Source organism: Tasmannia lanceolata, unplaced genomic scaffold (genome assembly GCF_043159265.1).
Source record: "Tasmannia lanceolata isolate RefF3 unplaced genomic scaffold, GAP_Taslan_0.1 ptg000025l, whole genome shotgun sequence".
NCBI classification, from domain to species: Eukaryota; Viridiplantae; Streptophyta; class Magnoliopsida; order Canellales; family Winteraceae; genus Tasmannia; species Tasmannia lanceolata.
Genome location: NW_027518702.1, coordinates 14,841,014 through 14,864,118, shown reverse-complemented (window position 1 = coordinate 14,864,118; position 23,105 = coordinate 14,841,014). Strand labels below are relative to the sequence as shown.

At 37.9% G+C, this 23,105-nt stretch overlaps 2 protein-coding genes across 4 annotated transcripts; one reads left to right on the top strand and one right to left on the bottom strand.

Moving 5' to 3' along the window:
• The first annotated feature begins 889 nt into the window (after window positions 1–889).
• LOC143857965 (glycine-rich protein) lies at window positions 890–10,669 on the top strand. Of its 3 annotated transcripts, none has more exons than XM_077368531.1 (4): window positions 890–1,102; window positions 7,781–7,955; window positions 8,386–8,480; window positions 10,651–10,669. In XM_077368531.1, the coding sequence occupies exons 1-3, from the start codon at window positions 949–951 to the stop codon at window positions 8,477–8,479; spliced, it is 423 nt and encodes a 140-aa protein (XP_077224646.1). In that variant the 5' UTR covers window positions 890–948; the 3' UTR covers window position 8,480; window positions 10,651–10,669. The 3 variants fall into 3 exon arrangements, with proteins under 3 accessions (XP_077224646.1, XP_077224645.1, XP_077224644.1); XM_077368530.1 differs by lacking the exon at window positions 10,651–10,669 and adding an exon at window positions 9,925–10,218; XM_077368529.1 differs by lacking the exon at window positions 10,651–10,669 and having other exon boundaries at window positions 891–1,102; window positions 8,386–8,678.
• Window positions 10,670–12,931: 2,262 nt separating this feature from the next.
• Window positions 12,932–22,700, bottom strand: UCH2 (Peptidase C12, ubiquitin carboxyl-terminal hydrolase 1). Its single transcript, XM_077368157.1, has 6 exons — window positions 22,600–22,700; window positions 19,428–19,477; window positions 17,594–17,640; window positions 14,285–14,331; window positions 14,077–14,179; window positions 12,932–13,990 (listed from the first exon to the last, which is right to left on the bottom strand). The coding sequence occupies exons 2-6, from the start codon at window positions 19,456–19,458 to the stop codon at window positions 13,220–13,222; spliced, it is 999 nt and encodes a 332-aa protein (XP_077224272.1). The 5' UTR covers window positions 19,459–19,477; window positions 22,600–22,700; the 3' UTR covers window positions 12,932–13,219.
• Window positions 22,701–23,105: the final 405 nt, after the last annotated feature.

Here is a 23,105-nt window from a genome sequence, read left to right as displayed (position 1 = left end):
CCAGAGATGGCCTCCTCTTTCTTGGATCATCAAGGCAAACAAATTGTGCTCTTTGTATGCCTGGGTATGGCGCTGGATCTTATGGAGGTTCAATTGCCGCAGGAAACCACACAAATCTCTCCTCCTCAAAGAGCTGTGGGTGCGTGATAATTTTAGAGGTAAGACCCAATCCTCCATGGCCATCAGAATTGCTTTCTGTGCCTCAATTTTCCATCTCTGGGAGGAGAGAAATCTCAGAATCCATGGCGACTCCCCAACTCACAAACAACATGTATTTCACTCCATTCTGTCAACCATGAGAGCTAGACTGATCTCTTTGCAGCCATCGGAGGAGTCATCCGAGATGCCCCATGTTCTAAGAGATGGAAATGGTCCAACAGACTTCCTATCCAAGCCGAATTGTCCATTCAAAGGTGTAGCATTAATACACCCGATCTCCATTCCCCCTCATCTCCTCAAACTAGTAATGGCTGACTCAAATAGAGCAGACACCTGATCTCTATCTTCTGTTTTTTCTCTTTAATGTATGGATTTCCATGATGTGAAGCTCTTGTAACCATGTATGGCTTCCCAGTCCCAGCCCCATGCTCTGTATCTTTCTTTTCTTATTAATATATCTCTGGTAGGAGGTCTGCTTAACCCCAGCTTACCCACCAAAAAAATACAGAATATTAATATTAATCAAAAGCTATCCAAGGTGGGGGCTTACTACATACATGGATGATAGTAACCAACTTGGGCCGGGCCATTAAAAGTCATTGGGCTGCACATAAATTGTAAATAGAGAATTTGCAAGGGGCAAGATGGTAACTTCACTTCAACTTAGAAAATATCGATCTAGACAAACAAATGCCGCGTGTTTGCCTCTTTCTTCATCAGACAGAGAGGAGGGGGAAAAATCAGGGCAAAACAAAACAGACCCAATTTTAAAAAAGAAAAAGAAAAAAGATGATGAAGAACGGTGGCAACGATGGGGGGGATGAAGAGAGGGGGTTCATTTGGAGGCTGCCGGTATTAAAATCGAAGCAGTTGGGGAAAATCGGACCGGGTTTCGGTTTCGGAGCTGGCTGCGGTGTCGGTTTCGGTATCGGTCTTCTCGGAGGTACAAATACACTCTTCCTACTCCCCACATGCGCATCTTACCACCTACCCTCCCTTTCCTCCTCTTTCTTTCCTAGATTTATTTTTGCATGTTAGTGAAAACCCTAATTCTGTTCTTTCTTTCTTATTTTTTCCATACGAATCCTTCAAATTCATCCTCAATATTTACAAATTCGTGCGGGAATTGGTTTCAAATTTAAAAGTCATTTTAGATGGACATAATTTGCTTTTTCTTTTTTGGCTACTCATATTTGCACTAGTATGTTTTCATCATTGAACTAAGTGACCTTGTCTTTTACTATTTAACCACCTGTCAATTGTTATTACAATTTCCAAACGATCTCTCACTAGCAAATTAAGAAAGAAAAGACAAGGTGAGTTAGTGCAAAAATCAGAACACGCTACTCCCGATATCAGTAGCCTCTTTTCTTTTCTTTTCTTTTTTAATATTTCACAGCGGAGTTGATGGAGTAAAAAGAGGTAGGGTAGACCGAAAACACTTGGGTAGAAACAGTGAGGAAAGACTTGATAGTTAGGAACATAACAGAGAACATGATAGAATGGAATGGAAGAAAATGATCCACGTAGACGAACCCAACTAGAACTAGGATTAGAGTCGGGTAGATTCCTTTCACCTTCTTCATGAAATTTTTCTAAAGGATTCATTTAGCCGACCCCAACTAGTTTGGGAAAAAGGCTTTGTTGAGTTGAGTTATGGAAGTGCATTTATGCCATCATATTTTTAGCTTCTACCATTCATTTATTTATTTGGTTATATTGGTAATTAACAAATTCTGTATTTCCTTGTAAAAACCCTTTCTTATAATTATCGATTGGTCTGCTTTATATGAATCCAATTTTTTTTTTAGTCTTTATTTTAAATCGTATGACATTGATTGACTCTAGTTCTCCATTTTTTCGATACTAATCTAGACCATCTATTATGAGAAAAATTGTATTGATAATGATGCTTTAACCAATGTTTTCATCCATTCATTCTATAATTCAGAACTTTCTTATGTCTTGATTTGGAATAAAAAATTCCTCGTGTACCCAAATAGTGATTTCATGGGAAGACAATCAAGCAACTGTGAAATAGAGTGTGGGCTAGTTCATTCCAAAGTAGACTATTTTAATTCGTAGTAGGTGAGAACTGCAAGACGGGTGTGATTGGAACGAGCAGGCAAAAGCTACAAAAAATTACACCTCAATCGTATTTTTGTAGTGAGTGCTTGGTCAACGCCCACACAACTCCAACATGTTCCTCTTTTGTTTTTTCTTGTCTTAGCTTTTCTAGCCCCTATTTTTCGAGACCTCTTCCGTTTTGGTGCTCCTTTTTTATTATTATTGATATCTGCATATCATTAAAAAAAGCACATACAATGAGAAGTATACCAATTTCTGCACATGTAACATTTTTTAATGCCACTTGAATATCGATATATTGTCTACATGTTTAATTCATATCATTGATTTTGTTTTGGTTGAATGCATGATTAACGCAAAGGAGAAGCCTCTGTAAGTAAGTATATGTAATCATAGAAATGCATAGGTGACAAACGAGAAAGGAGTATAAAACAATAGAACTTAAGGCAAAAGAATTAATCATGCCATCTTCACTTGATGGTTGTTGAACTTGACTCGATCAAGGATAAATGGATGATTCTATATTTCTATCGTGTCTTAGGGGAGATTTTAATGTGACCCGATGTCTGGGGAAAAATTATGATGTTCTAGGATAATTTTTCGGGATCTTTGACTTATTGGATTTTTTGAAGAGAAATACTCTTGTTGACCTCTATTTGTCTGATAGAAGAGAAAATAGGGAAGAAGATGATAGAAAAAAGGGAAAGAATGAGTTAATTCGAGGAAACTCAGGCCTCCAATGAGTTAATTCGAGGAAACTCGGCCTCCAATATGCTAATTGCACTAACTTTTATTATTCCTTGCTCAAAAACCATACGGCATCTACATTATATAGAAATTAGGGGGAGCAAAATAAGGAAACATAAATCAGCAGAATATGAAAAGGAAAATAAGGAAACCCTAAATATGGTAATAAGTAATAACTTAAATAAAGAAAAACAATCTAAATAAAGAAAACCGATTCTAACATTATCCAGAACGTGTTTACCTGGGAAAGGAACCAAAGCAACAATAGGCTGGATAGATTTCTACTCTGTTCTCAGTGGCGTGTGGCCTTTCCAGAATTCACCGAGATTGCGCTTCCTAAACCGATTATAGATCATTACCCCCTTCTTTATTGGGATCACGGGCCCCTCTTCCTTCCTGCTTGATTTTACTTGGTTCGAGGAGCCTTCGTTGAAAGAGAAACTTAAGGTTTGGTGGGGAGAAGCCGGGGGGATTGGGATTGCTTTTGCTAGTCTCTGTTAGAATAAGCAGGGTGCTAGTTTTAGGGTATTTTATTTGGTTGATGAGTATAGAGCTCATGGTATCTCCGTCAGGCGAGATATTTTGAAGCCAAAATCCCTTTTCTAGGAAGGTATTCCCTTTAGAATTGGTAGTGGGGAAGATCTGATGTTGGCTGATGAGTGGTGTAGGCATAAGTCTCTGAACTTGGCTTTCCCTATGCATTTTAATTGGCCTTAGATAAAGGGATTAGTGTCGCTGATTCCTTCAAAAGACAAAATGAGGTTGTGGAGTGGACTATTAAGTTTCAAAATATTTTTATCGATTGGGAGGTTGACTTGGTGGCGATGTTCTTAGAAAATATTAACTCGTTCTACATAAGAAGACATAGTATTGATAAATTGGTCTAGTGTTGGTCTTCGGCTGGTAAGTTCGTGGTTCTACCCTTCTATAATCATTCAGTACAACATTCAAGATCTTCTGGTGCTTAGAGAGCTTAGCTCCCTTGTTCCCCTTGGATAGCATGTCTTAACAAGATCCTTACCGTGGATCACCTCTGCAATGAATATATGATTATTATGATTCATTGTGCATTGTGTTTAGCTGATGCCAAGTTTGTTGATCACCTTTTTTCTCCATTGTAGTTTGAGGCATGGGATTTGGTATTTTAGTTTTGATCTCTTGGAAGTAACTTGGGTTCTTCCAGGGCACATGGTGGATCATTTTTCTGTTGCACTTTGGTTGGTCAGGAAAGAAAGGAACAAGAAAGTCCTTAAAGGTATCTTTGGAGGTGTTCGCAACATTCAGAGGCAGTTCTTCCTGTCGGTTGCCTAGTAGAAGACTACCCTTGCTTCAATGGTATTTTTGCGACTTTCATTCAGAGGTATTGAGAGGAGATTAGGGTAAGAAGGTGTAGTAAGGAGTGTCCTCACCCTAGATGGGATCCTCCTCCTCCTGGGTTTTTGAAGCTTAAATTCGATGATTCGATTCTTGGCTATCTAGGCCCAACTGGTATTTGAGGACTTCTTGAGAGTTCCGAGCGAGAGGTTACTGATGTTAGCACTACCATGTTTTAATAATTTCACAAACTCAGCTTGTCTTCCCTTTTTAATTGGTTTTTGAGACTTTTTGGGCAGCTGAGTCTGTGCTGTTTAAAAAAGGAAAGATAAGCTGAGTTTGTGAAATTATTACAACATGATAATGCCAATATCAGTAGCCTTATTTAATTTTTTTCACCACTCCGGCATCAGAAACCAGAGCGCTGATACCATGTTTGATGTAACCTAGTTACCATGGGAGAAGAAGAACGAGGGAGAAAATGAGAGAGCTTAGATAATATGATGTATGTGTGTATGTCATTTTGGGAAAAAAAATGTGCGTGTGTGTGTGTGTGTGTTTACATACGTAAAGACCAAAATACCCTTCTAACAAAACCAATACACAAGACCTAGTGCGATGGAAAGGAAAATCAAACTCCAAATATGTATGGATCGCAGATGAAGAACTCAACACCTTGATGAGCAGCTTTGGCATGACATCACAATGGACTCGAGGTCAAGTTCTTTTCTTGGACGCGATGAATGATGCAGTATCGCAGTGGATGCCTAGTTGGACATTCACATGGCAAGCACATGCCTCACCAATTTTGAATCCATGTAGGTTTGAATTGGTCTATGGATTCTTGCATGGGTAATGGGAGTTATTTATACTTGAAGCCCCAAAAGGAGAATTGGGAGATTTTCTGATTAGAGATAATGGTGTTTTTCCCTAGAGATGGAAATTCGTTCACCGGGTTTCATCAATTTGCAAATTCTTCCTCGGCTAGTTAAAAGAATTAAATTGGCTGGTATCATGACGATACAATAGAAGGTATTTTTAAGTAGATGGAGATTGATAGAGTAATCCCTGATTGTTATTTTCGGTAAAGAGTACCGTCTCCAACATGAAACTCGTGATTGCTAGTAAAATATCGATTTTCCTGTGAGACTCAATTTGATCTTCATAGATTTCTCGAGATACCTTCTTATGAAGTTTCTTTATAGCATCTATAAATGCCTTTGGTTTAGGTGGGAAGCCCAACAAATAGACATATAGGGGAATTAGCTCATCAACTCCCCGAATGGTACTATAAGTATTCATACTAAATATTTTTCCAATAATAGTCCAAGCTTCCTCGCAATGAGGTATTTTGTTTCAGGCATTTGCTCATATAATCTCACTAAAGAAGGTGCCATTCCCCCTCTTTTCCTTTGCGTACTATTCTGCTTACTATACCTGCTCCTGTGGCATTATCTTATCATGCTCCCATCGGAATAAATCTGACCCCTTCCCTTGTTCCCACCTACGTATATGGGATATTCATGGCCTAGTTATTTCAGACTTTTAATTTCTTTTGGGTACGATGTATTGGCTACATAGGCAAATGATTTGATTGCATAGGAAATGTCTTGGTCTTTAAAGTAGGAGTTTAATAGTCCTTGAGTCCAATGTATGTACTTCTTTATAAATATCAATGAGAATTAGAATCAAGAAAGAATTATGAAACCATTTTTTTGCACAAGCATCTTGTCGAGTGATTCCTGGTTATATCTCTCCTAGCTTTTACGGATAGTCAATCCGATCTTAGAACCTTTGTGGTTTTGTCACCCTTGCAGGTCTTGGCCTACATCAACCGTATAGAAAACTTTGGAATTGGGCATTTATGACACTTTTTTTCTGAAATCTTTGACATGTTAGATGGATTGGAGGAAGCTAGCGTAGTACAGCTCTGCCAGAAACGAATTTGTTGGTTGATAGGTTAGCCAGTAGTTGAGTGGCTCAAGTCCAGCATCTCGATGTCTACATATTTGACATGTCTGTAGCATAATTGCCAGTCTTTGTACTCGGTGTAACCCATTTTAGCATTAAACTTCTGATTTATAAAAGGATATGTAGTAAATTTGATTTTCCTGTATTATGTTTGAATTCAACGAAGCAATCTACTTCCTTGGGTACTCATTTACTTGTGCCTTGTTTTTAGTTTTCATTGAGCTACATAACCATAGATTGATTGAAGCCTGGGTCAGCTTTGTGAAATGCGTTACTTGGTTCTTTCTTTATCTTGGAGGTGTTTGGATGAGATTAACCTTGGATGTCATTACCTAGATAATTTTCTATAATGGTTTTAAATAGATGCCCTACCTCTACATGTTTTGTCTGATTGCCTTATATAATGATGTCTTGACAACTTGACAACTTGATAGTGATTCTACTTTAGAATCTTTCCACTTTGGAATCTTGTGATTCCTTCATCCTTTGGGACCTAATATAAGTTAAATTCTACTATTTTTCGCTTCAACCTCTTTCACTTCCTGCCGATTAAGGTACAAATGGGCATGCTCAGTAGTCAAACAAATAAATCAAGCAAACCATTTCATGAGATTAGGTGCATACCTTTCTTTACCATACAAGTAGCTACATAATCTGATGTGGGGATGAGGGAGGGAGAGCAGTTGTATCGTGGCTGATGATTGAATCCCTCAAATCACGAGAGATAAGAAACTGAGCATATGATATAGCATGACAGTTCAGGGACCAAATATTCAAACACTAGGGTATCTCATTTTTGTGTTTTTCTCCAATGGGGGTTGAAAAACAAGCTCTTTCTGAAGAGATGGTTAAGCTTCTTAAATCAAATCATTGAAATATTTTTTTTCTTAAATCAAATCATTGAAATATTTGTTGGTTCAAAAGGTTCTTTATTCACATATTACTGGATTCCAGAAGATTTTTTGAAATCGATATATTTTTATTAAAAATGCTTGAAAGAATGATCTAGTGAGCAGTTGATACAATTCAATTACTTAATTAGTAGTATCCCTGGAGTCCACTTCTTCCCCATACTACGAGTGAAAGGGAGAACGGAAAGACTACCATAAAAGCAGCCCAAGCGAGACTTGGTATATCCATGTGAAATACGAAGGAGGTATTATTCCATTATAGAATTGGGAAACATTAAGCACAAGCAAGATACACAGTTGCCCCCTTGGAAGAATTAAGCACAAGCACAAGCGAGACTTGGTATATCATCCCTCCTTGGATCCTATGAACAAGGATTTACAGTCCTTTAGGAGCCTCCCTTTGGATACTCGGATTTTGGTCTGTGTCTTTTGTAGTTATAAATCTCACAATTGAATTTAACTATTGATTTGATTCGATGGATAAATCAAATCAATGACTCAAACCTATCAACAATATTTTGTTGTAATATATTTCCTCATTTGAATAATTAGAGTGGATGTCTAACTGGATTTATATTTATTGGCATCAGGTGTGGGCTTAGGTCCTGGCATTCCAGGCTTACAGTTTGGATTTGGAATGGGCGCCGGATGCGGGATTGGTCTAGGCTTTGGTTATGGCATGGGAAGGGGAGTTGCACACGATGAGCATCGGAGGTACACTAATGTGGGAAATATATTCAATGGGTCACACAATCTCCCCACTCAGTAAGTAAATTTGTTTAGATCCTTATATTTTGTTCTTTGCTTAATGATTAGGATTTTTGTCATCTAGCTTCAAAGTTTCATACGTTCAATTCATTGATATCTTTTTCCCCATCTAAAATAAACGTAAATGGAAGCATTGTTGATCCACACGACTGCATCACCCACAGCCCAATTTGAGCATCTTAAGTCAGAGTCAAATATCAGTAATGATTGGCCCTTAAGGAAATAACTGAGGGATTATTAAAGTGGAGATACTTTGCCTAATGAACCGAGTCTTGGCTTCTGAATAACATATGGAAAAGTGTTGTTGCTGTTATTCTTAGGATTATCAATTAACGCCACTTTCACATCACTATCATCATCATCATCATTTTATTCATTAATTATCAATCGAATTGATTTTTTTTGTCTATGATTTTGGTTTTTACAGGGATGAGATTGGTGTCCTGATTGATGAGCTAGTTGTAAATACCAAAAGGCTAATCAAAACAACTTCGAAGGAAATTGACAAGTGGAGAAGATGAAGTGAGTTTGAACTTCAACATTAGTCTTGAATCATTAAACATTAGTGATAATACTACTGTTATTTAACATCTGAGATACATGCACAGAAGCATAAAGGGTGGAATAAGCATATAATTTTAGCCATGATTATGATGGGTTAAATGTTAAGTGCTTTAGCCAATACACTTTTTAAGCAAGGTGGGAATAACGCTTTCTAAACTTGACCCTCAGAAATTAAAAAGCTTAATTACAATAACTATCTAATAAAGAAACTCAAAACTTTTTCTGAACTTGACATTGCTAGACTTCCCTACCGAGCTTGTAAAAACTAATCCAAAAATAAAAACAAAAAACCATTTCTACTTTTGAATTTTCTCTTTGATTGGGGGCTTGTAAGAACTTTTTGGCCTGTTAGATTTGCACTGCCTTCACCCCCTATTTCATATTTTCAACCAAAGTGCTCGTGTTGCCCTTGCCAGAATGATAACATGTTTGAATTTATGACATTTTTTTTATGCATGTGGATTGCGCTTTCTGGAACTCTAGCAGCCTTTACCAACTAATTACACAAGTGTAAACTAGAGGATTTTCAATGTGGACTGCACATATCATTTCACCATAAAAATATACGAAACGGACTTGAGGGTGATCTACTTGGGTCGAGCCCAACCCAAGCCCGACCAGCTTAACCCAATTATGGGTTGGGTTGGGTTACTGCTGAGAAATGCCGTCTGCAATGTTCCCTAGCAAATCTCTTCATTTTTTTTTTTTGTATTTTTTGTTGTTCTGCTGCACGCCCACAATAACATACATAGTGGGTCCCACCATTTCCATGGCGTTTTGGATCTTATGTGCTCCTAAAATCAAGCCAATCTCGCAATCCTAATATCCAACAATGAGTAGTTTTGGCCGTTGGATTTGAATCGTTGGCCACATATAATTTTTGACCGTCCATTATCGAAACAGAGAATACACATTGAAGATACAAGTTTGGAGCTTTTAGAGGATTCAAAGTCTTCGAATAGACCGTTCCTATAAACCAAGGTGGGACCCACAATGCCACATTCGACGCGTCTCATCACATTACAGTGTCGCATCCTAAACTATACATCTGTGGGCCCCACTGTACCTTTTGCTGCTCCCTATATTCTCCCCATTGTACTTTCTGCTGGGGCGAGAATATATCACCTCCCACTCCCTGGGGGATAATACGCACTCTTGTAACGACCTAAAAAAGTGTTGGTGCGAATTATCCTACAGGGGGTGGGAGGTGATATATTCGCCCCAGCAAAAGGTACAGTAGGGCCTCCTTTAAATGGGTCCGAATTATCCTACCGGGGTGCGAATTATCCGTACTTTTAATAAAGTGAGGAGTGTCATCATCAAAATACAGTAGTGTTGATAACATTCATAAGAATTGTAATTACAATGCTTCAACTATGTTTTTTTTTTTTTTTTGGGGTAGAATTTGGAGAACAAGCTAAATCCAGGCGCTATTTCAAAAAAAAAAAAAAGCTACATCCAGGCGGGCCGTTCGATCCGTTGGGACTGGCGAACGACCCAGATCAGGGGGCATTGCTGAAGGTGAAGGAGATTAAGAATAGAAGACTAGCAATGTTCTCCATGCTTGGTTTCTTCATTCAGGCTTATGTTGAAAACCTTGGGAAGCATCTCAGCCACCCCTTCGGAAACAATTTGCTGACCGTCATATCGGGCGAACGAGCCCCCACCCTGTAATTCTTAATCAGTCACCCCCCAAACCCATGTCCTGTAAAAATTTAATGAGATCTTTATGTTTAGATTTTATAGAGCTCTCTTTAGTAATTTTCACGGACTCCCATGTTGGCTATTTTCTGCACTCTGAAACATTGTAATGAATCTCAATTGTTTCTAATTACACTGCCATATGCTTTTAACTTTAACTAAAACTGAAATAGAGGGAAATAATACTGGCACACGTCGTTTTATAAATGGTTGGCAGTTGTTGAGAGACAGCTAGAGATGGTTTTAAATAGGATCAATTATTGTTGCATGCTGGAGAGTTGAAAAAATGAAGAGAAAATGTTGAGTTTTGAAAAAACACTAACAAATGCTACTTTATTAAAAGAAATGTTGCTAGGGACGAAAATACCCCTCAACTTACTTTAATCTTTCTCTTCTTGGTTTTACCATTTTACTCTTTTACTTGCAGGTTTTACACTCTTTTATTTCTAGGTTTTACTCCAACGAATTTTGTGTGAAACGACGAGATTTTCCGGCGATAGAAGCCTTCTTCTCCGGCGAAACATCTCATTTCTCTGGCAACAGATGCTCCTTTGTCCTGAGGGATTCTGAAGATCAACAACTATGCCTTTCTTGAAAGCCAAGAGCACCGATCTATCAGTGTTTATATCGTCATGTGAACAGAGGAATAAAATAGAATGGGAAGATGAGAAGGAGAAATTGGATTATGGACATGTTGAGAAACCCCATTTGATAATTTTTTGTTGTGTTACTGTGGCTAATAGAAAACTCCACTACCTCTCTTAACTTCTAAACTTGTAAAAGAGATGCTATGACAAAGTCATATGTTCATCATTTTGTGTTATCCAATGGACATCAAATGATTAATTATTTTCAGAGATCTCCCCCTCTTCTTCTCAACGCAAAAACAGGTACTCGAAGTCAAAACAGGATATTCGAAGCCAAAATTTACTTGGTCGAAGCCAAAAATTACTTGGTCGAAGTAAAAAATGTGTTTCCTGCAACATTCGCTGTTGTGTTTTTTGCTTCGACTAAAGTTTTTTAGGCTTCGAATAACTGATTTTTTTGCTTCGACTAACATGTTTTTGGTTGCGACTAAAACTTTTAAATTCCAGTAACATTTGGAACTTTTTTCGTCTTTAACTAATATATTTTAGCTTCGAGAAATATTTGTTGGCTTCGATTATCATTTTTTTTTGCTTCGACTATTATTTTTTGGATTCGACTATCATTTTTGACTTGGAGTAACTTTTTTTTGGCTTCAACTAGCATTTTTTGGGCTTCGACTATCATTTTTGCCTAACTTACATTTTGCTTCGAGTACCATTTTGGCTTCCACTACCCTTTTGCCTAGTGAAAGCTCTTTGGGCAACTGATTTTGGCTACAGTCACTAGAAAAGGGGAAATACTTACAAAGATAATGAGATTTTGGACATTTAGAGGAAGAAAAAGAAAATGAGAAATGGGTGCCTCTAAAGAACTCCTTATAACCTCTCAAGACAAATGAACATATGCCGGAGAAATGAAGATGTTTCGCCGGAAAAGAAGGCTTTTATCGCCGGAGAAGAAGGCTTTTATCGCCGGAGAAGATAAAGTGTAAAAACAAAGAAGAAAAAGATAAAGTAAGGTTAGGGGTATTTTCGTCCTAAAAAGTTCTTTTTTAATAAAGTAACATTTGTTAGTGTTTTTTCAAAACTCAACATTTTCTCATCATTTTTTCAACTCTCCAGCATGCAACAGTAATTGATCCTTTTAAATACAGTCAAGTGAGATTATTATCAAAATAAGGGAGCAAATATCATTTCTAGAATCAAATTTTCACAATCCCATTTGGATGCCGAGACGATTTTGATTTGGATTTCTCACATTTGCAGCCCCTTTTGCATTGTAATTTGATTCAGATCAAATTCTTGGATTTCTAATTCAGCAGCTGAAAGTGAAAAAAATTAGATTTCTAAGTGTGCTGTGGGAATAAGAAATTGGAAATCCACAGATCTAGGAGTTTCCTTCACCCTCTTTGCTCCTCAACCTCTCCCCTCCACTAAGAACTACCCCCTTCCTTCTCTGTCTCCCTCTACATGAGCTGCCTGCCGGATCTATTCATTTTGCATTCAAAACTCAATTCCAAATCCAAATACAAAATGGGAGGTATCCAAACGGGCCCTTGGTGTAAAATTGTCATCATAAATACACTTGAGGAGGCTGTCCCCCATTGGCAATTCTCGTATTTTGATGTCCCCCATTAGCAATTTTTCCATGAAATAAAACAAGTTTTTTGTAGAATTTTTTTTAAAAAATCATGGCCACCACCTAAAAGTGCAAAAAACGCTTTAATTAGGCCGGCCTACATGACATAAAACATGATATAAAGGATAAACTACCATCCTGTTGAGCCCCTCCATGGATTGAAATTGCCTGTAATGATACTCGTTAGATGATCCCAGCCATCCGATTATGATTACTTGAATGTGAATAAGCATATCCATTTGTAGAAAATAAACCAAGATGACATTAATCTCTGCATTCCCGCAGCCCCGAGTACAAAATGTTATGTATCATATCCTGAACCTGCCTCCATTCTGTTAGGGATACAAAGAAATTGTTTTTGGGCCGTTACATCAAGTTCCTTCTCTTTCCAATGATAATTTCTTTCATCCAAAACAATTTTAGAATGCACAGTGAACTGGGCCAAACTCTTACTAGTTAGAGCTTAGCTATTCAAACAATGGTTTTGCAAACAGAAATCTTTGGATCTTCCATTCATGGGTTTCAAAGTTGTTGAACACAACTTAAAAAACTTTTCTTCTATTGACTGATAAATTAAACATAGTCTTGCTGTAATAACAAAGATAGAAATTCTAACCTGGATAACCTTCAGGATGACTGACCAATGCTCCAAGAAGCCAATAAACAAGCAACAAACTCATCTTCTCGGTGCAAAACGACATGGGTTGCAGTATTAGCCATCCAATGGCATGGTGTCAGAGCTCTCCTCCCTACACCAAGTGCACAAATTTTCACTTAGGACTGCTAGTTTTCTGCCGGGCCTTCTCAATCAGCGGTTTCAACTGCTTCTTTTCAGCTAGGACCTTGAGGAAGTTAAACAAAAATGGTATGTAATTGTGCTTCCTCCGTATGTTTTCTGTTCTCCACTTTTTGAACTTCTCCTCCTCCATCAATATTTTCTCAGTTGCACTCTCGATCCCAGCATTCACTTCCAAAAGTGATTTGTTCAGTGCATTGATATTATCCACTGCCCTCTCAGATTGAGCTGCAACCAGCTGTTGGGAAATATGTTCCCTCCTCTTTTGGAGTTCCTTGAGTTCGGCCGTGTACATCTCTTTCCTGTTCTTTATAATCGCCATGAGATTGAATCTTATCTCACTTCTAGAATACCTATCAATGCGTTCCTGAATCACTGGTTGCACCATCTGCAACCAGTCTAGGTCACCTGGCCCACCTGGGCATTGCCCAAGGCTAATAGGGCCCTCCTTCAGTCCATCCAGCTCATACAAAACCCCGTCAACAGGTAAGTAACTTATAAAATGGTAAACATCATCATCCTTTCCTGCTAACTTTTGCTCGTCGGACACAAAAGGCTCAGGTCTTGCAAAGCTATTGTGAGCCGTACGAATAGCTTCACTGTTGTTGATTGCCAATCCTTTCAATTCAGGTGGGAAGTTCTTGCTGAATTCTTTTAACATCAACAATTCAGGGCCTATGTCGACTTCTGGGCAGTTCATAAGTATAGAGAGAATTGCTTGAGTTGCGCAGGCATTATTAATAACCTGAGAAGTGATGGAATGGATCAACCTCGGAAGAGGTAAATTTGGCAATTTAGATTTGCAATTAATTTTGTTATTTTCATGCAAACCTGGTTGGCAAAAAATAAATTTGGGTTCGGATCCTTAATTACAAGACGGTCGTCCTTCTCCCCTGGACGCCATTTGAAAAGAAATATCAGCCCGTACACTGGCCTGTCAATTTTCCAGAAAATCACTCAACAAGCTAAATTGCAAGTGTTATATTAATGATTATATAAAATAAATCAAAATCAAAGTAAGGTTTGACAAGTAATGTACCGGAGATTGTTTAGAGATTCCATATCCAACGAATACAATTCCTCCACCTATTGATACAAAAACAATCGACTTTACATATAACGATAATACAGTTATCAGATCAAAAAAACAGGAAGAAACAATAGTTGGTAAATGATACGCTCTTGTTCTTTTCTTTAATAACAGGCTAAAGCACTGGTGAGGGCTACCTGTTTGATGATCCAAAGATATGTTACCTGTTTCATCGGTTTGCTTGGTTTTTCAGGTTCATAGCTTCGGTTAGCGGGTTTGGTTTCATCTAGCTCGGTCAATAGTTGTACTTACGAAAGCCATTCAAATCTTCCTCAAATTCTTATTTATATTGAAGGTGAGAAGTTAAGACAAATGGGATGTCAAAAATATAAAGGGCTAGAATAAGAAACTCAAAAATAGAAATAGGACGTTGAAACACTTTTCATTCTGGCTCATATTGCGCTAGTTTTGAGAATCAATTCGCACATACTGGTTTGCAAGGCAGAATTTCATTGAGTAAGCCAGGTAACTAAGTTCCAAACCTTCATCTGCTGAATCTGCTACTGACTGGCCATCCCCAAAGATCTCCTCCGTCAGACGATCCTAAAGCCTTTAATTTGTTAATTTTAAGTGGACAGGTAAAAAAATGAAAGGGTAATACTCCACATTAGCCAGGAAAACCTCCACAAATGTCTGGATCATCTGATGGGGACAATTTTAAGGCATAGCACATCCATAATTGGACTCGGCAGACGAATAGCTTGTATCCTCAATCAAGTGGTCATCACCTGCACTTCTACTAGCCAGCACTTTTTTCAAAGAAAATTTACGCACATCCATGTAATCCCCCTCATGAAAGAAATATACAGGCAGACATAGTAAATACTTCAGAATTCGACTATTTTTTTAATGATAAACTTTCTTTTTCTTTTCTTTCTTTACTTTTTTTAAATGGTGGGTTTTTTTTTTGGGAATGATAATGGTGGGATCTTATTAGAAAATCAAAAGCACGACTGAGCCAGTCAAGGGATCATATAGTGCAACTAAAAAAGGGAAATGATAAATGAGCCCCTTTTGATCACTTGGGACACCCAGCAGCAGTGTATCAATGACTGCAGAGGGGCTGATGTAATTTACGTCAGAAGGATTAAACGGATTTGATTGCCACGTAGTCACGTACACTGCAGTTGCGTGTCCCATGTGATGAAAAGGGGCGCATTTATCATTTCCCCTAAAAAAAAGGGAAGTGATATATCCGCCCCTTTTGATCACTTGGGACACCCAGCAGTAGGGTATCAATGACTGCGGAGGGGCTGATGTACTTCACGTCAGAAGGATTCAATGGGGCTGATTGCCACGTACACTGGCCCTGGGTGTCCCAAGTAATCAAAAGGGGCAGATATATCACTTCCCAAAAAAAAAAATCTATACAGTACTCGCGGGGGGGTGTGTGTTCAAGAAACCAAAACTCTCTGGAGATGGTCTAGTCGCTCCTGCCCGAGCTAGGTGGTCCGCCTCTCCGTTCGCTGATCTTCGAATGTGCTGGAATCTAATTAAGTGACCCTCGACACGGTCGGAAATCTAATCTATATACTATGAAAATCTCCAAGGATGGGGAGAACTTCTACCCAACCTCAATGTATCCATTATGTTTATGAGGAATTCTAGACTGAAGGGAGCCCTTGCAAAAAAGAGGTGAAAGGGATCTCCTATTGGCTACACATCACCATCATGCATTAATAACGGCTGAAAAGTCAAACATGATGGTGATGTGCAGCCAATGGGGGAGCCCTTTCACCTCTTTTTTGCAAAGGTTCCCTTCAGTTTAGACTTCCTCTATGTTTATTTGTTTTAGTTCCATTGTTCTAAAGCAAGCAAGGTTACAATAGTGCAGCTTTTAGAAATTTCATCATATACTCACACATGGGTTTATCACGATTTCGTGAGTCATTCCAATAGGACAGTGCCTCCTTAGAGCATTTTGTCAGATACCCCACTATCATAATTTTGTAAGTGGCTCCATCAATAGAGTTTGAGCATTTTGTCAAACAGCCCACTGTCTAAATGAGTGGCAAGCAAAAGCATATTCTTCAAGAGCATCACCCCTAAAGGGCCATCTATCTATAATTCATTTACTCTAGCAAGCGCAAAACCCGTAAGTTTTCACCAAACATGTTAATGGCGCCCAACTTGGATCAATGTATAAAGCGACTAGACCATGAAACATAGGAAGTATACCATGGAGGGAGACAGGTGTGGCTGTTAAGTTCACTAACATAAAAGTCGCTGGTTCGAGCAAAGATTGGTGCTACAGTCTATGACATAGAGGGATACCGGGCAATGGTTGGTAAGTTCGAGAGCACCCAAAGCGAGAAATGAGCTGCGATTTGTAAGTTCATCTGTAAGACTTCGCTGGTTCGAGTAGAGCACAAAGCCACGGACCACAGCATTGAGGATGAAAGGGGTAATGAAAGCACGGCCTCCAATCAAGTAGTCAGAAGACTCAGAACAACACGATAGCTCTAGTAGGGCAGACATGAAAGTTGGATGGGATTTCAACTTTGAGCGACAAAGGGAGTGAGAAGGTAAAAAGTAGGATACATGTGCATGAATGTGCGAGGTTCAATCCTTTACATACAATTTTTCCCAAAATTTTTTAAAAACTGCATTTTATTCAACAAAATCATAAGATATTCAAAAAGGCGTGAAGTGATGAAAAAGTCACGGTTTTTTTTTTTTTTTTTTCAAATTTAAAGAGGCAGTCCAAAAAGTTGTGATTTTTTAATGAATTTTTCAAAAAATTCCAAATTTTGAAACTATGGTGGAGAACCGACTTGGCAGTACTGGCGCGCACTTTTTCTACCTTCTACTATGATTACAATGGGCGTTCTAGGAAGGGGAGGGTCTGAGAGGAACCCATCAACCAACTCAAGAACATGGAGTTATTTGAAAAAATTCCATACAGAATAATATTTAAATATTTGCTCAACGAGGGGAATAAGAAAAGGACGGTAATTCATCTGTTCGTTTTCTTGTGCTACTTAGATAAAACTGATATAGCTCTGATGGATTTATATTTATCAGATTCATTACGTTCTGTGCTTCTATAAACTAATATATATTATGCATGTTTCAGCAACTCAACATGTCTATTTTTTCAGGTTCCCCGTATTTGACAACTTGAATTCTGATCTGTGTTTAACTTATAAGAAAATGAAATATAGTAAAATTTATTAAAATAATCCATGCTTCTGCAACAATGACCTCAAATTAAGAATAAGAAAAAAGTACTGTGGCATAAATCTGCAATGAGATTACCTGTACGCCTTTCACTTGCATTTGTTGTATTAGCTCGGTGAATACACCTGATATGCAAGCCATGCCAATGTCAAGAACAATGGCTTAACAGGAAGAACATGAAAAGTTTCCTTACAAGGGGAGCAAATCAGTGAACTAATACAGGCATCACACCTGAACTTATGACAGTGGCCGCATATCAAGCATTTAACTAAAAGTATTATATGTTACATACTGCATGGGACTTTTACATGAAAAAATAAAAGTTGTAGTTAAATTTCATCAAATGGCAGTGTAATAGGAACCAAAGGTGCTTTTGTTGGAAGGGCAAATGTGACCAACAACTAGAGAATCCTTTTTTGTTCATCTGATATCCCTCCAAAACCTCTCGTCTTCAACACAGAAACTGTTTAGCTCATCATTTTTGTCCTTTCTCTGGATATCTCAAGCTAGGTGAAGATGACTACTGTGACGAGCGATATAGATGACCGGCAATTGCTAGTGATTCCAGCTTCATGCAGGTGAGTTGCAGCCTGCAATCTGAACTGAGAAAGTGATTTTGGAGTTAGCTCACCCTCACAGGATCGAGACCCTTTGTCCCAGCCAATTGTAGTACACGGGTCACCCAAGGCATAAGGGACATGATGACTTAACATCGTCCTCACCTTCCATTTCAAAAAAAAAAAAAATGGAAAAAAAATCATCACCTTCCTCTTCCTTATCACCAGCAGTCTGTTCAGGGTTCCAAACTTTATGGTGGCCATAAATTTGATCCGCACATCTCACAGTGGCTTTCCCAACATTCTAAGCCTACATTTGGAGCCTCCAACTCGCCAGCTGTCCGCACCACTAACCTCTTTATTCACCCTAGTTAGGCAGATCTCAAGAGTTGGATCTCAAACAGCATGAAGGCATTAGAGAATGCTTAGCCCACATTGAGAATGACATCATGGGTGGCTTGTAGAATGGTGAGGACGAAGAAGGGAGGAGGGTAGTAAAGGTGAAACATGCCAAAAACATAGAATTGAGATGGCAAAGTGTGAGACAGCCCTACATCCAAAACAAAGTCACTCTTCAACCAAACCTAGCCATATCTCAAAGAACTTAAGTGATTTTGATGGAACTCGATCCATCAAATAGTTTCACCAGATGAGGATATGGTGAGGTCCATCTCGGGGAAGGCATCTGAACCCTTTCCTTTTTTTCTTTCTTTTTTGAATGGTATCTGAATTTTGAACCCTTTCCTTGCTTGAACAAATCTCCCTCCAACACCGTCTGAGGTTTGTACTTGAAGAAAAATTGAAGCAACACCCAAAAAAAAACAAGCAGGATAATCTCCATGTACATAAAATACAGACCTTTGGTGATTGCCACCCATTGCTTGTTTAGTTAAACTTGAAAATCAATTTCAAGGTATAAAAACTAGGTAGTCTTTTAATTTGGGAGGTGGTAACTGCCACCCATTACATTCATGTCACTTGGTCCTAGATACACTTTCACGTTTTTACATCAAGCTATAAAAGACATTTAACATGGGTGAATGTGATTAATCAAAAGGCACAACACATCACAAGAACGATGGTCCACTAACATGCAGCATTACAAAGACATGCTCAACAGCATCTCAAATCAGACAAAGAACTACTGTCTCTAATTAAAAGAAAATTGAACCCAAAAACTAAATATCAATTTCTTAAATGTCCGGCAAATGAAATAAACTGTTATTTACAATGTAGATATAACATTGGATATTGCTAAAGATAATATTGACAAAATATGAAAGGACGGAGTCTATTCATCATTCAAATAAAAAAAAAGTGATTATCAGAATATAAACTTGTAGAATAAAATATACCGGGATCGGATTCAATAGTGCACCAAGACATGCTGATAAATCTTCAGATTCTGCATGGGAAAATCAGAAAGTTCAAACCCACAATACGTTAAGGATGATTGCATGCACCAATAGTGAAATAAGTCTGTCTGGTAAATTCGAACAAACATTACTTAATAAAAAAATTTAAAAAGTTGAGAAACATTAACTAGGATTGGTGTAGAGAAATCATTCAAAATAAAGAAAAAAAAAGGATTGGTGTAGAGAAGAAACCTTAAGCATGTATAATGTGAATTTCTACCTGGTAAAAATTTAGTATAGCATAAAATTGCCCTCGTCTACAGATAGAATTTTTAAGTTCCAAATTTCAACACATCCATCGATGAAAAACAATAAGAAAATACTAGTACAGTTAGCGCTGTTATATTTTATATTCCTGGTAGCATCTTTTTATATAAAATATTAGAGCATAATAAGTATTTTCGAAAATAAGTCCATCACCCATTTTTTCTTGCAATCTCGTTGCCCCTTATCACTCCCCTTAAATTTCATTTCTTTTTTAGCCTCTGGTACTGTGTGTGTGTGTGTGTGTGTGTGTGTGAGAGAGAGAGAGAGAGAGAGAGAGAGAGAGAGAGAGAGAGAGAGAGAGAGAGATGAGTTGATGGTTTTACACTGTTTTAGTTAGAAACATGCTCTATATACACACGCTCCAATCATGTCAGAATGTTAGTGGTACGAAATTCGATTAGAACCTATGAATTTTGACACCTGTTTTCTTTTCTCTTTTCTTTTTTTCTCTTTCCTACTCCTATATTGTACCCACGTATAGTATTGAGAAGTATATGTACTTTAATGCTCTGTTCTCTCGTCGGGAAAGGAAAGGAAAGGGAACTGAAGGGAAGTAAACTGATGTGGCAGAAAGGAAAGTGAAGGAAAAGAAACCTGACAGAAACCTGTCAGATGAGCGTTTCGTTGCACAGAAACCTCACAGAAACCTCACAGAAACTACAGAAATATGCGTTTCGTTGCAGGGAAACTCAATAGAAACCTGTTAAATAGAAACTGTGACAAACTGATTTGCAGAATGATGCCAACATAGAATCTAGTCTAAAATAAGTGGGTCCAACCCTCTGAAGTCAATCAAAATAAGAAAACCATGACAAACAGAAGTTGAACAATAACGATGCCAATCAAATTGTCACAAATATAGAGTTGCCAAGATATAAATCAGGCAAGCAACATAGACTTGACATAAAATTGTCACAAATATAGAGTTGCCAAGATAGAGTTGAACAATAACAATGCCAATCAAATTGTCACAAATATAGAGTTGCTAAGATAGAATTGCCAAGATATAAATCAGGCAACCTACATAGACTTGACATAAAAACTACATATGTAACAAGCGGATAGTGCTCAGCAACAAGAGGAAGAAGCCCCAAAAAAAAATGACTAAGAAAGATGATAATGCAACAATAGAATGACAAATCCAAGTAAACAAAAAAGTGTAAACAAAAAGAGCAAAACAAGGCCGAGCTTCCCAATAGACATTCAAATCCCAAATATAACAAAGATCTCAAAGACGGGCAAGTAAATCAAGCTACCGCAAGGGGTGAAAGAAATTTGTTCACTTTTGTTGCATGTGAAGAAATTTATTTTGAATAACTAGGGAAAAAACAGAATAAAATAACAGAGAAAAACAGAGGTTTCAATCACAAAAATCTATATAACACAAAAACACCACCAAAATAAAGGAATCAAACATACCCACCACCAAGATCCAAAAAAAAATCTCAGTACCTTTCGATTTAGAAAAACCCTATTTCAAGGAAATGAAATAGGGTTAAACTCACAAAGCTCAGTACAACAAAATCACAAAAATAAACACCAGCAAAATGCATTGTACAGAAACCCCCAAGCAAAGACATACCAACAAACCCCTTTTAGGCCTATTTTTAGCATAAAAAGTAAAAAAAAGCAACCAAAAAATAATCCCTAAATCTAAAAAAAACCCAACAAACCTAGAGCTTGGATTATCGGTTCTTAGACTCGGAAAAGAGGGAGAATGAAACTTTATTTCAATTTTATGAAACCCGAAATAGGGTTTCTGTAAATATTCTCAAATAGGGTTTCTCAAAAACATGAAATAGGATTTCTCAAATCAATTTTACAGAGCTATTTATAGAAACCCTATTTCAAATTTACTAAATCAGGTTTATAGAAACCCTATTTCAGATTGGAGAAGATGAGCACAAGGGTTTCAAAAAAAAATGAAAGAATGGGGAAGAGAGACAAGAAACAGAGAAGAGAGAGTGAGATGATGTACCGTGAGCGAGGTCGGAGATGAGGCTTTTTCGCCACAGTGGGAGGTTGGAGATGACAAAGTTGTTTGTCTCTTTTTTTTCTCCACACAGCTACGATCGGGGAAACTTGAGAGAAAGTAGGGTTTTCCGATAGTTTATAACGGAAATGGGATGGGAGAAAAGTCACGGAAAAGTCTTTTCCACGTAATTTATTTCATTTTCCACGTTTGATAAAATAGTTTCCGAGGAAACTAAAAGAACACCACAAATATCAGTTTCCGCGGAAAAATACAGGGGTTTCCCTGAAAACCCAACGGGAAAGGAAACAAGAGAACACAGCATAAATGACGTTTTCTAAGAAGGTACTCTCTTATATCTTATATCACTAGATTTTTCTATTTTTTTGCTTTATTAAGGTCCTATTCGTTGTGGGGGGGGGGGGGGCGATTGCTAGCCCCAAACAAACTATTATTGGACTCAAATTTAAATGTAATTTTGAGTCTGATAATAGGTTTTGGGCTCACAATCGGTTGTCACAATCTCAAAAGAACGAACAGGCAGTAAATAAGAGATTATAAATTACCAACGTAGGAACAGTGTCAGCTCCTAGTCTAGCAATGGGATATAAGAGATTATAAATTATGGAGCATCAATTATGAGAGCCCCAACTGTATGTATCGATGTATATGTCCATACACATAATAAAGTTTTAACATTGTGAGATTGTTTCATAATAACGGAAACAATAGGGTTCAAAATAATATTAATAATAAGAAGAAGAAGATCACCCGCTTTCATGGAGAAAAATTCCCAATTATTCAATAGCTAGGGGAGAGAGAGAGATTAAGCATGGAAAAAGGCGTTAGGGTTAGGGTTAGGGTTTTCATTACCTCTGTTTCGGTGTTACAGGCGTTAGGGTTAGGGTCTGCTTGCTGATTGCTGGAGGGAAAGAAAGAGAATGAGAGGGCAAAGCTCTATAAATAGTTCCGGAGGAAAAACAAAGGGGGCAATGATAAATTCGCGCCCTCTGTTGGATAATTCGCACCACTTTAACGTGAATTGGCGTTAAAAAGCGTTAAAGTGTGCGACATACTGTGGCACGTACACTCCTTCCAATGGTGCTAATTATCCTACAGGGGGTGCGAATTTATCATCTCCAAAAAAAAAAATAACAAAAAAAATTCTACCTGCTTGATTGTTTAGTCATAGAGTAGCAAGACAATCTACTCTAGAACTCTAAAAGAGGTCGTGACTCAGTGCACACATGGCATATTTGCTTTGTGATCGGGACCGTTGATCTGATTTAGTGGGTCCAGGTTTAATGCTCATTGACGTGTGAAATAAAAATCTAAAAGAGGTCGTGACTCAGTGCACACGTGGCATATTTGCTTGGTGA

Coding starts and splice junctions, on each gene's coding strand:
- LOC143857965 (XM_077368531.1), top strand. CDS start 949: ATGATGAAGAACGGTGGCAACGATGGGGGGGATGAAGAGAGGGGGTTC. Junction 1,103..7,780: donor CGGTATCGGTCTTCTCGGAG/GTACAAATACAC, acceptor TATTGGCATCAG/GTGTGGGCTTAGGTCCTGGC. Junction 7,956..8,385: donor TCACACAATCTCCCCACTCA/GTAAGTAAATTT, acceptor TGGTTTTTACAG/GGATGAGATTGGTGTCCTGA.
- UCH2 (XM_077368157.1), bottom strand. CDS start 19,458: ATGTCTTGGTGCACTATTGAATCCGATCCCG. Junction 14,332..17,593: donor TGCAAGTGAAAGGCGTACAG/GTAATCTCATTG, acceptor TTGTATCAATAG/GTGGAGGAATTGTATTCGTT. Junction 14,180..14,284: donor GAATCTCTAAACAATCTCCG/GTACATTACTTG, acceptor GAAAATTGACAG/GCCAGTGTACGGGCTGATAT.